This window comes from Myzus persicae, unplaced genomic scaffold (genome assembly GCF_001856785.1).
Source record: "Myzus persicae strain clone G006 unplaced genomic scaffold, MPER_G0061.0, whole genome shotgun sequence".
NCBI classification, from domain to species: Eukaryota; Metazoa; Arthropoda; class Insecta; order Hemiptera; family Aphididae; genus Myzus; species Myzus persicae.
In genome coordinates this window covers 1,203,641-1,220,914 of record NW_019103602.1, presented here as the reverse complement: position 1 = coordinate 1,220,914, position 17,274 = coordinate 1,203,641, and the positions used below count along the sequence as shown (strand labels likewise).

The window sequence follows — 17,274 nt, the reverse complement described above, 5'->3', positions numbered from 1 at the left end:
TTTTACAATTACAATTGTCTTTTAATACAAATACTTTTGTGAAATTAATATTTTATTGGAAAAATGTCATGGTTTTTTTTTTTATTAGTTACTTGATCCGTCAAGCATTAACTCTCCCACGTGGTATTTCATAATAATTTAATATATTATACAAGACAATTACTTATTATTGTTGGATTATTTTCGTTATTCAAAAGAAAATATTTTTTAATTGACAAGGTTATATTATACTTAGATATTATATACAATATATAACTACAAATTAAATAAATAATACAAATATATAAATATTTATCTATTTTTTAATTGTAGATTTACGAAATATTTATACTCACCTAATAAGTAATAATTACGCACTTTACAATTATGTTCTAAAAATTAGAAATGTTAAATCCTTAATTTGTTCATTATTTTATTAAACATTAAAAGTGCGTTTGATTACACATTTTTTTATTTTGAAAACTAAATATCGAATACCTAATCAACAGTTTATTATATTTTATAAACGTTTTAGTTTCTGACGAGGCGAGTAGTGGCCAATTCGTCCCGAACTCATTGATTTCGCATGCCACATCAATTTTTAATTTATGCAGTTGATAAATAATATCAAGTTGACAATTTTAGAATATTAGATTCACAATATGGGTCGCTATTTGAATATTTCAAATTTAACTAATATTGTTCTCAATTATTAGGTAATTAAAAAATACTAGTAACTGACAAAATTAGTATTTCACTTTATCCTGCAGCTATTTAAAAGAAATTTTAAGTTTCATTGAGATAAAATTGATTAAATTTTTATTTTATTAGACATTTGCATTTAATATGATATAATAACTATGAATATTTAGTGTGTATCGAAGATGTCTAAAAAACTGAGAGAGGCAAGTTGTTTAACGATTACCTGTTTACCGTGTAATTTTGATCGAGACTTGTATTTTAATTTATTAATTACGAAGACGGCAAATCGTTATCATCCTTACACTACTGAATAAAATATCTCAAGCTATTTAAATATAATTCGTATGCTACATCCGCACACAGTACACGCATAATTTATATTATAGTTATATACAATTTATTTTTATTTTTTGAAAAATAATACTCTTAATTTTTAAATCTAGATTTTCCATTAAAACCGGATACAATTATTGTTTTCGCCTTCCAAATAATACACAATTATCAAGTTTCTCACGATTTGTTTTGAAAATAATAGTTTTACTTTTAATTCTACAGGAGTAGAATATACACACACCCATTCTTAAAATAAACATTACAGCCCCAATAATCCCGGCTACGCCACCGGAAAGTGCATAAATTATGCGGTTTTTAAATGTTTAATCTTTACACTTCAATAATAAATAACTATAATGTTTGAAAAAATGTAGAATAAACGACTACTCTCGATTTTCATATTCATGCGCACAATAATATCGTTAGTTATTATTCTTTAAAGTCGATTATTTAATGCAAATAAAAAAAATGACACACACGAGACAGTAATTATTTATCGATCATTTACATGCGTAGGCTAAACCAAAACAAAACAGATGGACCATACGCTAATCATCACGTTAGATTTAAATCATCGATAAGACACCATAACTGCAACGTGGTTATAACATGAAAAACCACAATACCGGAATGGAAACATTATCCATATTTTTTTTTTTTATTATTAAAACACGTTCAGCAGTGGTAATAAAAATACAAACATATCGCATAAACATTGTTCTAAGACATACATATACCTACGTTTGTGCGCAACGTTTTGTATTTAAATAAAATTATAACATTTGTCAATCAATTATGGTTTTTATAATGTCATTCACCTATATAATGTAATATTATTATTATTATTATTATTATATTGATGTGCATAATCAGGTTTTTATATAATATTATTATTATGTTTGGAATTATGTATAAGTCGTAAAGCAGGTTTCTTATGTAGTAGGTACCTACATGCATTATGTTTTAGGCGTGTGAAAATAAACTAAAAGTGGGTTTTTTCTTTTTGTTAATTAACGTTTGTGCTCGGACTATCTGTGGCTTAAGTATACAACAGAAATAAAAAAATAATTTGATATACTTAATCCGAACTGATGCAGTTTTAATCATAATTACCTACTTTGCAGTTAAATGGAATCCAACTGAACACAATTATCCGTACTTATAATATAATATATAATAATATTATATTATTTAAATCGAATTCAATAGTTAAAACAATAAATTTAAATGTGTAACTTTTACCTCAACTACTACAATTATCATTTATCATTATTATCCAATTATGAAACATTATCGTTTTGAATTAAACATTTTTTCATATTTTTACTCCGGTAAAATTTTTTTTAAAAATACATTAATTTTATAAATAATACAACCAGAATCGGTATTCACTCTCAGTGAGCTGTTGTATTATTATATTCTGCGATGGTATAAAGTATTGTCAATAACTACTGAATTTATGCTGGCATAAAACAGATGTAGGTGTCTACAGCAAATTTCGTGTTATTCATTATAATACGTATGTATCACGTTAACTGAATATTGAAAAACGTTGTTTGCGTATCAAAGTAGGTATTAATGGTTTAATAAAGCTAATTGTATTAAATAGGCTTCGGATACTATGTAAAATATGGTATGTTGATATTGGAAATTAACTAGAAGGTAACATAATGATCTCAAAAATCCAATTAATAATTTTAATTACGTTCGAGATCACAAACAATAACCGCCCAACAAGATGTCCCGTACTAGACTTTTCTCAATAAACAGCATCATAAAAGTACCTACTCATTTCCTTTTTTTTTTTTTTTTAGAAACACGTCTATAATTACATTTTACTTTTGGGCATTTTTATATAGTATTATGGTGCACAATATTATTCGTTGAAAATAATGTAACCGTAGCGAATGTCACCCATATATATATATTATATGGTATATCGCGCACTGTACACTGAAATGAACAATCGTGCTCGTCTGATACACGCGCAACGGAATATTATTTAAGTTCGTTTACATATCACTTTTATCTACGTTAACATGATTTCATTAATTATTATAATGGTAATATCATCGTTTCCCACCAACCATAATAATGATATATAATAATATTATCCCAACCGGGACGTAAACAAAAACGGTTAATAATATGCTCGTTTTGCTTTTTTAAACGTATACTATTGTGTTATATTTAAGACTACAGTGGACACTATTATAATACTAGGGATATAATCCGATCCATTGTACGGGGTTGTAATATTATTAACTTTTTCTTAAACAATATCCGTTGTTGTTGGTCGAATGGTCGATTTCATTGTACTGCACATATTATTGTAATATTATTATTATCTCGGCGTAAAGATTTATTGAAATATAGTAAATGTAATTATAAAGCAATGTTGTGACTTCGATAATGTCTTGATAATATTATTATACTTACACTTTTTTGTGTTTTTTTTTTTTTTTTGTTTACATAGTGACGACGTTCAAACAGCAAAAGTTCAGGGTGGAACCGAAAAACGTAAACGCTCGAGAGGGTTCGAATGTGACGTTGGTCTGCGAAATCGACGACATCACTGGCGATGTCCAGTGGACTAAAGACGGTTTAGCTCTGGGTAGGTTAATCGCGTTATGCAAATGTTATTATTTCGGACAGAATGTCGACCTTTTTTAATCGAGGCGAATTGTCTGGACGGTCGATGAGGGGCAGGGGACGTCCAGAAATTTACCATGCACAGAGGGAAAGGGCGAAAAAAATCGCCACAGCACTAAAAACGCTTATAATAATAATAATAATAATAATAATAATACGTCTCAATTACAGGTTATGCAGCCGAAATACCGGGACATCCGAGGCACTCTATGATGACCGATGCCGGAAATGGGGTGTACAATTTACTTGTCAGAAATGTGACAATAACGGATGATGCTCTGTACCAGTGTCAAGTGAGCCCCGGACCGGCGGCGGGGAGCAAACCAATTAGATCATCGGCCACGTTGTCCGTCCTGAGTGAGTACCATCGCCGCACTACCGTCGTTTTAAGTTTCATAATACATACCCAATACCCATACGACGTATCGGTTCCAATGGCAATTTTAACGTAACATTTATCGGGGACTTCTGCTAAATTCAATCGGTTCAATGTGAATCTCGAATCACATTATTGACTGCACGCTGTCAAATCGCGAACGCTGTAAACATATACACACGGACACAGACACACACAAGGGCACAAATATTATATATACATGATTTTATAAATATATATATATATATGTATATAAAGGTTAGGTTATATACGCGCACATCAGTTTAGTTTATCGTCACAAGCCCAGTGTACATAATTATTGTGTTTGTCGTTTCGTACGAACAAAAATCGATAAAATTTAAATATGTGGTAACAGTAGCGACGGAATAAAATTAATTAAGTCCGTAGCTTCGAAAAAACCACTGAACACAATCACAGATTTCGATCATAATCATTATAATATTATTTTTCCAGCGCTCAACCGCACACACTTCAGGACCCAATATTTTCAACCAGTATTTACATAAATAGAGTTGTATAGGATCGTCTGAATTAACATAACCGTTGACCTATGATATATTTTATGGTTTTTTTTCTACGAGCCACGACGATTTTTTGTTAAAATATATGCGCTTGCAGGTGAAAATACACTTATCAGCTCCAATACCTATAACATTCTAATAATACTGGTGACTTGTGATACTTACGACGTCATTCTCTTCCGTTCTTTTTCTGTGGAAAAACTTGTTGATCCGATGACATATTTGTGTACCTACTTATTTTGTTTAATTATTTTCAAGAAGTATGTCAATGGTGAATAATTATTGTATAGAGTTCACATCGTATTTTCATTTTCCAATTTTTTTTTTTTTGTCTTTGGGAAAAACTAATTTATTTTTGCTGACCAATAGTGCCTATACATATTATTTCCAAAATCATAATAATAAATAACTATGACGCCTAAATTACGTTTCAATTGACTGATTACTCCGTAGGCGTACGATTAAAATGCACTAAATAACTTCTTCGAGATTTTCGAGAAAAAAAGCATACATTAGGTACACACCACAACACACGTTATTTGCCCCGTAATTGTTCAGTGCCTATTGCAGTGTATGCATATACTATTGTGTGGGCTGTTTAACGAGTCGATTTGTTTTTTTTAAGGTATAATGAGTACACCTTCTTTTTATACCATGCATTACTAATAACCCGATTTTTATCCAGTCGCTCACACCGGCGTAACAAAGCTATTTTCCGGATACTTGAATTCGAGGAAATAATGCGCTTTTTAAATATTTCACACCCACACGTCATATGTGATGATTTAAAAGTTATACTACATCGTTATAGCGTGTATTATTACTCACACTGCATGTTTTATCAGTTCAAACACCATAAAACATATTTGTGTACGGTACTAATGCCACAAACTAAAGTGAATTGGAAATTACACATAATATATCATAATATACATTTAATTAATAAAAAAGTATTTTCAACGAAACGCAATCGTAAAAGAACCGTAATTTATTTTTATTCACGAAAATGTAGAACTAATAAAAATATTAACTAACTTTAATATAATGATGATTGCATAAATATATTTCCCATGTTTCCCACGTGGTTAAATTCAATTTTTAATTAATTAGTAAAGTAAGTACAATCTTTTAAAATAAAAACTCTATTTATCCGTTTCTACTTAAAGTCTATTTTATTGCCGTTTATCAACCATTTCATAAATACATACTTATTTATTCTACATTTTAAATAACGGCTCTTATAAAATATGTTCACTCAATGGCCAGTACACATACATAACCTGCGGTATGTTTAAAAAATCACTTTATTTCTTTTCACATAAAACTAATTGGTTTCTAATTTCTAAAGAAATTGAATCGTTTTTTGAACTTTTAATTATTATTTTTTCATAAAATGATGTTAATCTAGTCAAAAATTTAGTAGTAAAAAAAAACTTCGCATATATTACAATTAATTGGTGTCTATTAGACGCCGGTTATTTAAAATATTGTATTGGCCTATAAGTATATTATAAAACTATGAATATATTTAGAATTGTATTTAAATATTCTTATAAATAAAATATGTTTAATTCAAAAATATAATAATTTGTTTTCTACGAAATTCATATTATATTTACTTGTTTAGTCGTATCAAATTATATATATATATTAACTATTATCGATTTCCACCTTGGATTCAATAAACAATAATTATAAATGTATTATATTTTTAACTTTCAACAAAAATAGATGTTGATAAACTACACCAGTAGTTTTAAATGTTTATGTTTTTTCGATTTATTCTATCGTTATAATTTTATATTTTGTTGGTGACGAGTTATTTTTAAAAATTGTACTCAAATAAGTATGAGTAACTACGCATATATAATTTACGAAACCCTTAGAAGTTTTAATTGAAACAACGAAACCCTTCGTAAGACCCAAAAATGTTAACGTCCAAGTATTAATTTCCGGTATACGTTTACATAATTTTTTTTATAATAAAATGACGTGTTTAAATTAATAATATAACACTACCATTTACCTACCTCGTAATTTGTTTATTGAAACCTAAGAAAATACTGTTAAATAATAATATTTTTATTTATTCACACTATGATGCGCAATATAGAGTTTTGATACTTACACTTTAAAATCCAACGCACATAACTTATTGAATAGGTTAATAAATTATAATAACGATTAAAATTTATCATTTTGACTGAATAGAAATATATATTCTTTCAACAAATATAATAATTTTATTAGAGAGCAAAAGTATTTTAGTTTGTTATCCTTTAGTCTAATTGTGTCATTTTATGTTTAAAATCCCAGAGGGGATAATGCCAGATGTTTGTTATACCATAAAAAATAAGTTTAAGGCTAACATATGAATTATTATAAATCATAAATGACGAACCCCGCTCGCAGTAATAAATAAATATGTTAAACATGTTTTTACTGTCAAAAAACATTTAAGCAATCGTATAATAAACTTACTATCATTGCTTATCATTAATATTTATCCATACAATTAATTGAGTAGGGGGGATCGCTAACTATAAATTGTCCTCCCTGTTTTTCTAAAACCCATTTTTGATTACAAACATAAGGTTGAAATGATCAACTTAATTTTTACTTCGATGTTAATGTCTAACATATGAACTGAATATTGTTTGAACAGCGCCGCCTTCCTCTGTAGAAATTATAAATACATCAGAAGGCTCAAAATTGGAAGTACAAGAAAACCACGAGGTTTCTATTGAGTGTGTAGCTCGAAACTCTAAACCGGCTTCGAGAATAGTATGGTTTCGTGGCGATGAAGAAATCGATCCCGGTGAGTACCTATAATATTATTATTACCTTCTTTGAACGGACATGAATCACATTCAATGTCAATAATGTGCTTAATACAAATCAATAATAATATTGTGACGACACGCCGACGATAATGACGACAATGAATCATTAAAAATGTTGTTTATATTCAAACATACTCCCAAAAGCAGGTACCATAACTTTATTTGTTTTTTAATTTTCCAGAACAACGGTCCGATACCGAAAGTGAAGAAACCGCGAACGAAACAAAATCAAAACTGTACACCGTCCGAAGCCGAATAAAAGTAACCGCCAAGTCGAACGACGACCGTGTGAAATATAAATGCGAAGCTCGTCACAAAGCTCTGTCGGATCCGCTTTCAACCACTGTTCAGATAAGAGTTTTATGTGAGTTTCCATAACTTTATTATTTTACATACAATAATCGTCGATTTAAAATGTCTCTAAAAAGTCTCATATTTTCTAGCATTAAGTCGGAGCACCATATTTAAACATTATCAAAGTCTCGTTATATTTAACGAAGCGTAGCCCTGTGTCCCTGTAGTGCCTCTCGTGCCTTTCGATAAAATAAATATTACCCGACAGTACCTACGGAAATTATTCACATTCCACAATATTGTGTATTCCATCTGATGAATGCCGTTTTCGTATATATTTTATACATTTGATTTTAAAATGTACAATTGAAAGTGCTTTGTTTTACGAGACTATTAGTTTTGGAATTCAGACTCAAACTGTAGCAAAGGTTGATAAATGTTTTGTTAAATCTTCATCACAATTATTATTATAATACCTCATGGTATAAAACAAGTAGCACAATATTCATTTGTTGTGTCCGATTTTATACGAAAGATTCTGTGGTTAGATTCTAAAGATGAAAAATAATTATAATTATTACGCCTGGATCACCGTTGGACTATAAAAACATAAAATCAATAAATAATTAAATTTATATCCCCGAGAAAATTAAACACAGTTTAATATTTAACGGCCGTGTTCTATTCTAAAGTTTCAGGTTTTTTTGGAAGTGTTGCCAGAATAATAATGTTTATTGTTCATTTATCTATTAGCTCCTTAATTTTTCTTAGTTTAATTTCATATTTGCCATTTATTTACTATGCAAATCGACTTATGTAAGATTGTCATTAATTATTTGTTCATTATCTTGTATAGTATCGATTCCGTAAACATAATAATTTATTGATTTCAATAAAAAGAAAAATGTGTATGTTGAATTTAATAATATTACTATGTTTTAATATTATTCAACTAAAATATAAAAATAAGATCATATTATCATTATTTGCATTTAATATTATCAGATGAACAATTATTATTGGATATACCGTTTAACGGTTTACAATACTTTTGTCATATATTTTTCATTTTTCAATTTTGAATTTTTCTCTACCGATCCAAAGGTAGTTTTGTGCATATGTTTTTTTTTATCACATTCACATAACTAACAAAAAGACCTTTCTCATTAATTATTTACTCTCGACATTCCTCGAAATAAAAGCATACCTTATATATGAATACAACAGTTGCATATTGCATTTGAATACATTTTATTAATTTTATTAATTTAATATTAATAAAATTAATAAATTTAAATTAAATTTAAAGTTAAATTGAATTAAATATATTAATTAATTTAATTTAACATTTATTAATTTCATTAACAATTAAGAGTGTCATACTTAATTTTACTAAAAATGAAAATAAACCAAACATAAATTGTTATTTGTTCCTAATTTTTGGGTCTTATACTACACTCGTTGTTTAACTAAACAAAAGTGGTGGAATACATTTCTTGGACAATCACCAAAAACATATAAGTAACTAAAACACGCTGTTAACAAATGCGTAACATATAAGACGAGCGTGTAAAACTTTTTCCAAAATGTACTATTTTTAATTTGAAAAACAGACATTTTATATAGTATCATGTGTTTAAATTCACATTCATTATGAAATAATAAAACGTGAGACTATAGGGACTTGCAAACAAGGGATGTTTTTCTTTACCTAAACCAATATAATAACGTTATATGTTAACGTTATGTGGGTTGTGGAATACAATTTATTAATCTAAAAATAATCATTCTAAATTGTCCAAGGAATATATATAGCACACATATTGAAAACTCTATGAAAAGGTAACGCAACTAAAAGGTAAAATATACAAGCATTAATAGTAAAAATTAAACTGCATTATGCTGAACATAAATTCATCGCAAACAAACTTTTCGTACACAAATACAAAACGTTATAGTAATAAAGAACAGTCAATAAAGGACCAACTATAATCTATTTGCATTTAACAAATATAGAAAGGCAGGTATATAACAATAACGTTGTTATAACTTTTAAATTATTTACTTGAACGAACTTTTAGCGTTCTTAAAATAAATTTAAGGGTTACTGCAGCAACAGTTGAATTGAATAATGGGCTGTAGTTCAACTGAACAATAGATTGCAGTTTATAAATTACCCGTTAAATATTATTTGATCATTTAAATGTTTTTATTCTTGTTTATTTATCAAACAATAGTAATAATATATTGTAACCGTTTACATTGCTCTAAAACTAATTATTGCAAAGCACCAGATATTTTGTTTTTTTTTTTTTAATGTGTTGATAATAATATATTTCATGGTAAAATATTAAAATATAAAATACGTGAAATGTGATTTACTTAGATCCGCCGGGAGTTCCTCACATCGAAGGATACACAGAAGGCGATATTTTGGAAAAAGGACAACATGTGTCCTTACGTTGCGTATCGAAAAATGGAAATCCACCATCACAACTCGTGTGGTTCAAAAACGACCAATTGATTCATAATGATTACAGGTATATTGTCTACACATTTTCATTCGTCATCATTTCAAAATCGTATTTATTCAGTGGTTTGATTTATTATATCCAAATCACCTACGGTAAAATATTTTAACGCGCTTCACTTATTAGGTACCCACCTACCTCAGCCTCACAGTTTAAAACAAATCGAATTATTTCAATAATTTTATTCGGTTATTTTGGCATAAATAATATGCATTGGTTACATACTTCAGTTGTATTTTGAAGGCCTTAATATGTTATATTAAGTACATATTTATATGTATACTATAATATAGTTTGGACGCCTATCGATGTCCAATCATACGATCTTGAAAACAATACTGTGGCGGTTAGACGACAAAAGTGTTCCTATATTAACAGTGTTTATTATGTTATATTTTTATTATGTGTGTATAGTTTTCTTGAATAATAATCACGACTAACACAAATTTCAGTACAACGGAAAAAGTGTCGGAGAGCACGTACTCATTCATAGCTAATGTCTCGGACAACAACGCAAGATTTCGCTGTGAAGCAAAAAACTCAATTAGCCCACTTCCTCAATATGCTGACGTCGTACTCTCAGTGTCATGTAAGTGTTATTTTTTTTTCATTTCCAGTGTAATTAAAATCTGCGTTGGTTGAGCTCAATGCATGTGCTCGCCGTAAGTCATACATGATGTTTATTTTGCCTCAAATTATTGTGTGAATGAAGTCATTGTGATGCATCCCGGAATAGACTTATTATTTAAGTGCATTTGCGATCAAATCGGAGGATCTCTTTCATCTAGCGGCGATGTTTTCATAAACAATTTATTATCCTAGTTATAGTTATAAATATTACTGCTGTTATGGGCGTTACCAGAAAGTAGTGATATCAGGACATTTGCAACCAACTGGCTGGGCTTTATTAAATATACATAATAACATATTGAACAGTAAGTCCAAACAATCACACATTAATCTATACAAAAAAAGGTGTATCCCCATTTCTTTTTTATACTTTGATTACTTTAATTTACATATAAGAAAATTATATAAAATTATAAAAAGATAAATCTTTAATTGAAAAAATAGTTTTTGACTTTTGTATAAAACTTTTTCAAATATTAAGTTCGTGTAAGTTTCACATTAATGTACTCAGTCATACAGTTTTTTTCCGAGTATTGGTTATTTTATTCCTGTTTGCTGCTAAGTTTCTTTTCCTTATTACTTATTACTTCGGAATTCAATGTAACGCCAATATAACAATTTATTGTATATATTATAGGGTGTAGGTGCTTTTATATTTGTCTAATTATACATGCATATTATTTACTATCGCAAAAGAATGCTAAAAATGACAATTGTAACAATTTGACCTAAACCCAAAAATGGAATCAATTCGGCTCAATTGAATAAAATACCTTTTTCAAACGGGAACCAATTTGGTTACTCCTTATTTTGTGTACTCCATATGGATGTGTGGTGTTCAATGATCCTACTTTTGTGTAACTCTCCCACATTATGCACAAAATACGTTTTTAATATCAACTTGAGAATTTTCGCATTTTAGTAATCAATTTCAAAAGATTTTTAAACCATCTCCACAGATTCTTAAATTAATAAGTGAGAGAATTAAGACTTCCGAGTGAGGCCTAAATAATACGTATAGATGTTTTTATGTATGATTTTGCGATATCCGACAATACACCTTCGACATTTACCCTAAATAGTTTACATATTATTCACCCGAATAGAATCTTGAGGTTGGCTGGTATTCAGATTTATGTACAAGTCATTCTTTCTTTGTCTCGTTTGTCGTTGCACTATGGAATGTTGCAACAAACTGCAGTAATGCAACAATGAATTTGATTTCTGTTTTCTTATTACCCACACGTTTAAGTAAAAAATAATTAAAATATTTTGATAACTCAATATAAATTATGAATTATTTAAATATACATGAATTGTATAGGTAGCTAATATTGCTTTAAGCGATTATTCTGACGCATATTATAGAACATAATATTGGTATTTTTTTCAATGCATTTTTTTTATGTTTTTTAAGCGTGATGTAAAATCCTGGTAGTGATTATGTGCCGCTTGTATCGGCAGCGTATTATTTTCCCGTTAATTTAGATTCGTGTATTTTTTAGTATAAAATTAATAAAAGTAGCTAACATATTTTTTACACCTAATACAATATTATTTTTAGTAAAAACATCTTTATCGATGGAATAAAGTACGTTTAAAAGTAAATAAACAATTTAATGAATAAATAAAAGTTTATTACTGAAGCATAAAACGTTAGTTTATTTATTATTTTCATGAATTCGTTTCCTACAGTTCCAATATTTTTATTAAAGTTATTAAAATGTACAATTTGATATTTGGTTTGTATTATCTTGAAATACGCATCATCGTATAATATAATTATTAATTAGTGAGATATTCGTTTTTAGTTATACATCTCTTTGGTTTTGTTATTCTGAAAATATTGCTTGATTACCAACTCAATGGAAGTAATAAATATATGCATAACGTTATTCTTAGCAAAAATATGATTTCTTGTTTTGAAATATCTACCTAAGGTATTAAATATTAAATTGACTATAATTTTTGGATGGCAGTAAGAAATCGTGAAGCTGTTGATTTTTGAAATCGGTTGACCTAAAATCAGCTTTATACATCAGGAATGTCCACCTAATGTAGTATTCGCTGACCTTAAGAGTTCAATCTATTGTTATTATTTCAAGTGATTTTGTGCTTTTAATGTAAATTATCATGAGAAAGAATGATACCATTGTATCATTGATGTCACTTCATTTTCAAAGCTCATGCTAGTGTAAGTAAAAGTCTCCAACTCACTGGATTCACGCGCATGAACAGGTGATAGTTTTCCCAAAGGGTGTAGTATACTATTATAAAAAACTATTGACCTCTAGTAATATGATAAAAAATCACTAAACAAATTTGAATTCTTCATTATGTTCACGTGTGGTTGATATTTTAACTTCGTGGTACCTATGCGACATATATTTTTTTTATTTACATCTGTACAGCCAAGTTTGAACTATCATACTCATACATTTCATGGTTTAAACATCCAATTTAGGGAATTGATAAATAAATAAATGATTTTTTGGGTTCGGGTAAAAACCTGAAGATATCCGATGGAGTAAGTAATCAGATTAGCAAAACCGGATGTGTTGATATATTAATTGTGTTTTGCGACTCTCCTCGAAATGAGTGGGTGTCTGATATTGGGTGAAAGTGCTATTGGAAGGTTTTAATATAATAATAGTAATCAATCGGTTAATTCGGTTCATATCGAAATCTTGACATGACCTACCCGCCTAATACATGACTTAAATCTTAATGTGCGCAGTCGGCCCTTCTCACGTCCGTATCAAGGGACCAGACGAAGCGAAACAAGGAGATTCCGTAACTCTGAGCTGCGAAACCGGCCGCAGCAATCCTGCGTCGGTAATCAAATGGACGGTGGCAGGTGAGCTGGAAGAGAACAGTACGTCCGTCAAGGTGCCCGCTCCGCAGTCCAGCTGGATAACAAAATCCAACGTATCGTTTGTCGTACCGACCGGACAGCGTTTCGTCGTGGCTACGTGCCAGTCAATCAGTAACAGCGTGTTCGACAAAGTTATCGACACACATAAAATCAGCATACTACGTGAGTACAGTCGCAGTTTGATATCGCATTTGTGTACGTATTGTAGGCACAGTGTTTAGAAATATGACTCATTTATAATTATTGTCTCATTTTTCCGGAGATATTAGTGAACCGGTGGTTGATACGCTTTAATATTATTATCATCATCATTATACGATTACTACGTTTTGGCATGTGTTAGTGAAAACGAAACGAAAACACATTTGTTCATAATACGAGTAATCTAACGTATAATAGTGCGGCCAGATGTGGAGTAAATGTTAAAACAAACGGATATGTATGTACAAATATGTCATAATCAAAGATTGTGTAGTGAAGTCGCACGTATATTGAATTACACGCTCAAATGGCTCTAGAGCAATACTCCTAGATATTAAATATCCGTTGACCTATTAATTTCATCCGTCAAAATCAGTATACAAATATCGTATATCTAGGTGGCGAGAATTAAACTTAACGGAGTACCTACCTTAATTAGTACCAGAGTCGGGTAAAAATCTCAAACTCATCGGTTTTCAACAAATCTGTAGTAGTTATTATTTACCGGTAGACGAAAAAAATATAATTTTAAGTAGCGATATTTTGTAGAATATAATTTATTTTCTTTTTCATCAATCCTATATCATATTTCTGAATGTTTTAATGACAAACAAATCGCACAAACGTTTTGCAGCGAGTCATCTTTGATATAACTCGAGAGAAATGATTTTAAAAAAATATTACGTTATACCTATATTATTATGTTTCATTGAAAGATCGATTCAATACAAATTATTATTTCTGTTGAATTTGTCAAATATTAAAAAAAAAAACTACACGAATGTTTTCACCAAATAAAGAATAATTCCAGCAAAAGCGTTTTATACTAACGAGAGTCCGTAATTTTAACGGAAGTTTTATACTTATTAATTATTAAAAAATTATAATAATAAACTGTTATATTTTTTCTAACGTTTTAGACCCGCCCGGAGCGCCGATCATAATCGACCACTCGCCCGGTAATCCAATTCCATCGGGAAATGTACACAAAATATCTTGTCTGTCTACTGGCGGCCATCCATTGGCTTCGATCGCATGGTTTAAAAACGATAAAAAGGTACAGTGTGATATTAAATTAATTTAAATTAGTTACCGTCATAACCGTTAATAATTTTTGAATTGTAATTTGTAACATATACGATTCAAGTATTATCCATATATTATTTTGTGTGAGTGTGTCTGTATTCTGTATATATTATAATATTATTATAGTCGGACAGTCAAAGCACCTTTAACTGTGAAATTGTATTCATGCCATTAATAATGGTACCTATACTATTGTAACTGATTTAGGAGAAAAAATACAAGGTACAAGGTACAACATACGTACAATGAGCAAGAAAAAAATATATTTCATCAATAATTGAATACATTATTACTTCATATTATAATACTCCATCGAAACGTCTGTCAAATATTAAGTGTTTTGTAAAGAAACATTCAAACATATTATTGTATTCTAATAATACCATCATGGAATCCAATAAAAGACAATGCTGCTTTATCGTAATTATGTTGAAAAAAAGCAATTGCCATTTGATGAAACGAAAAAAAAACTTAGATCAAATTTGAACCAAAACAACAAAAATATATTTTTAATCAGTGATTGACTTTAATAACTACCTACCTTTAAAATATATGGTCAATCATTTACGACTTACGTTAATATCTTATTAAAACGTCAAACAGTTTGACGCTCATAATTTATTATAATAATCTGAATACTAATTAATGTTATAAATAGAATAAACAACAGTAAACGTGTTCAATCAGAAATAAATTTATAATAGAATATAAGATCAAATCTATAAATAAAATAAAATCGAACCACAACGCTTAGACCGAAAAAGTTAAAAACAATTTATATTGATTTAACAAAATGAAGGAAATGAACCATACTATGATGTAAGTTATAATATTATTATGCATTGCAATTATTTCTAACGTTGTAAAAATTATTTGACAAATTATGAAGACGTAAAAAAATGTATACGATATATGTGGGCATTTTAATATAATAGATGTACAATATTGTTTGTTTTGGATATTGTAGGGGAGGAATATTATACCAACAAAATAATAAAATTTGATTGTGTTTGATTGTTTATAGGTACATTCAATTGTAACAACTGGGGAAAATTCGGTTTCAGCTGAACTGGCATTCGTGGTCAATTATACGGATAATGATGCTACTTATAAATGTGAAGTGACTCATCCGGCTTTAACGGTTCCTTTGATGAAAACGCAGAAACTCAAAGTTCTATGTAAGAGCGCAGAACATTTACTTAGTAAATTATTGTAACATATTATTACCAGAATAAACACAAAATATAATAATACTGATAGAAAAAAAAAAAAAAAGAAAAACTAAAACCATACGCCAGTAAGATTGAGTTGATGGGAAAACGCATTTAGTTGGATCATAACGCGAACAAAATACATGTTAAGACTTGAGAGAGTATGTTAAATATTGAATTACGATAATGTTCCTCGTGTGTAATTATTTATGTTTTCCGAATATTTAGCATAAAATAATTGAATGTTGACGTACAGCACGCATAGTTAATCGCGACGTTCTACGAACAATAAGTAATTATAATCATGATTTTTAACACGCACCGGCGACGTTACAATATTAATAAGATTCGGCGTCCGTTGCAGTTTTTCGCAACACCGTCGTCGGAAAATCGGACTTTGAGAAGAAAAAAAATATATAAATCGCTTTTACAACAATATCGTAGCCAAACGCACGTCTGTTGAGAAAAATACTCGTTCACGTCGTAGGCAGGTACCTATATACACCTATATAGCTCACTCGCCCCGCTTTGAATGTAAAACTCGACGGTCGCGGGACCGCCCACTCGCGAAATTAAATTTGAATAACAAAAGCAGAAAAACGTTCGGTTATAATAATAATAATAATAATAATAATAATATCGTATTATTGTGTAGTCGTCGCGCTATTATACCGACAACTATGCATGCGGGAAAAACAAATCGCGCAGACCGATTCGATCTGCTACGAGTGGACTGCTGCAGTCCCATATGATGGGTGGTAGGCGACTGCAGTATAGTGTTGTAGGACTCGTATCCCGTTTCGGCGTCTTTACATAATTATTTTAATATAATAATAATAATAATAATAATATGTCATCCGGACGATTACCTAAGTGCGCGCACACCCAATCTCGAGGAGTCGCGTCCGGTGCCGGGCTCTCGAACGAACACAACACTGTTTAGGTGTACCTACGGAGTGTACACACACGCACGCACGCACGCACGCACACACACACACACACACACACACACACACACA

At 29.7% G+C, this 17,274-nt stretch overlaps 1 protein-coding gene across 1 annotated transcript in view; it reads left to right on the top strand.

Annotated features, from left to right (window-relative positions):
• Positions 1-17,274, top strand: part of LOC111034838 (nephrin-like) — a 48,073-nt gene that overhangs the window by 16,564 nt on the left and 14,235 nt on the right. Inside the window, exons 2-10 of the mRNA XM_022316231.1 lie at positions 3,491-3,628; positions 3,838-4,023; positions 7,250-7,402; positions 7,609-7,791; positions 10,108-10,261; positions 10,705-10,841; positions 13,620-13,919; positions 14,879-15,015; positions 16,069-16,222. Of these exons, the coding sequence (XP_022171923.1) occupies positions 3,491-3,628; positions 3,838-4,023; positions 7,250-7,402; positions 7,609-7,791; positions 10,108-10,261; positions 10,705-10,841; positions 13,620-13,919; positions 14,879-15,015; positions 16,069-16,222 (1,542 nt within the window). The remainder of the gene's footprint in view (positions 1-3,490; positions 3,629-3,837; positions 4,024-7,249; positions 7,403-7,608; positions 7,792-10,107; positions 10,262-10,704; positions 10,842-13,619; positions 13,920-14,878; positions 15,016-16,068; positions 16,223-17,274) is intronic.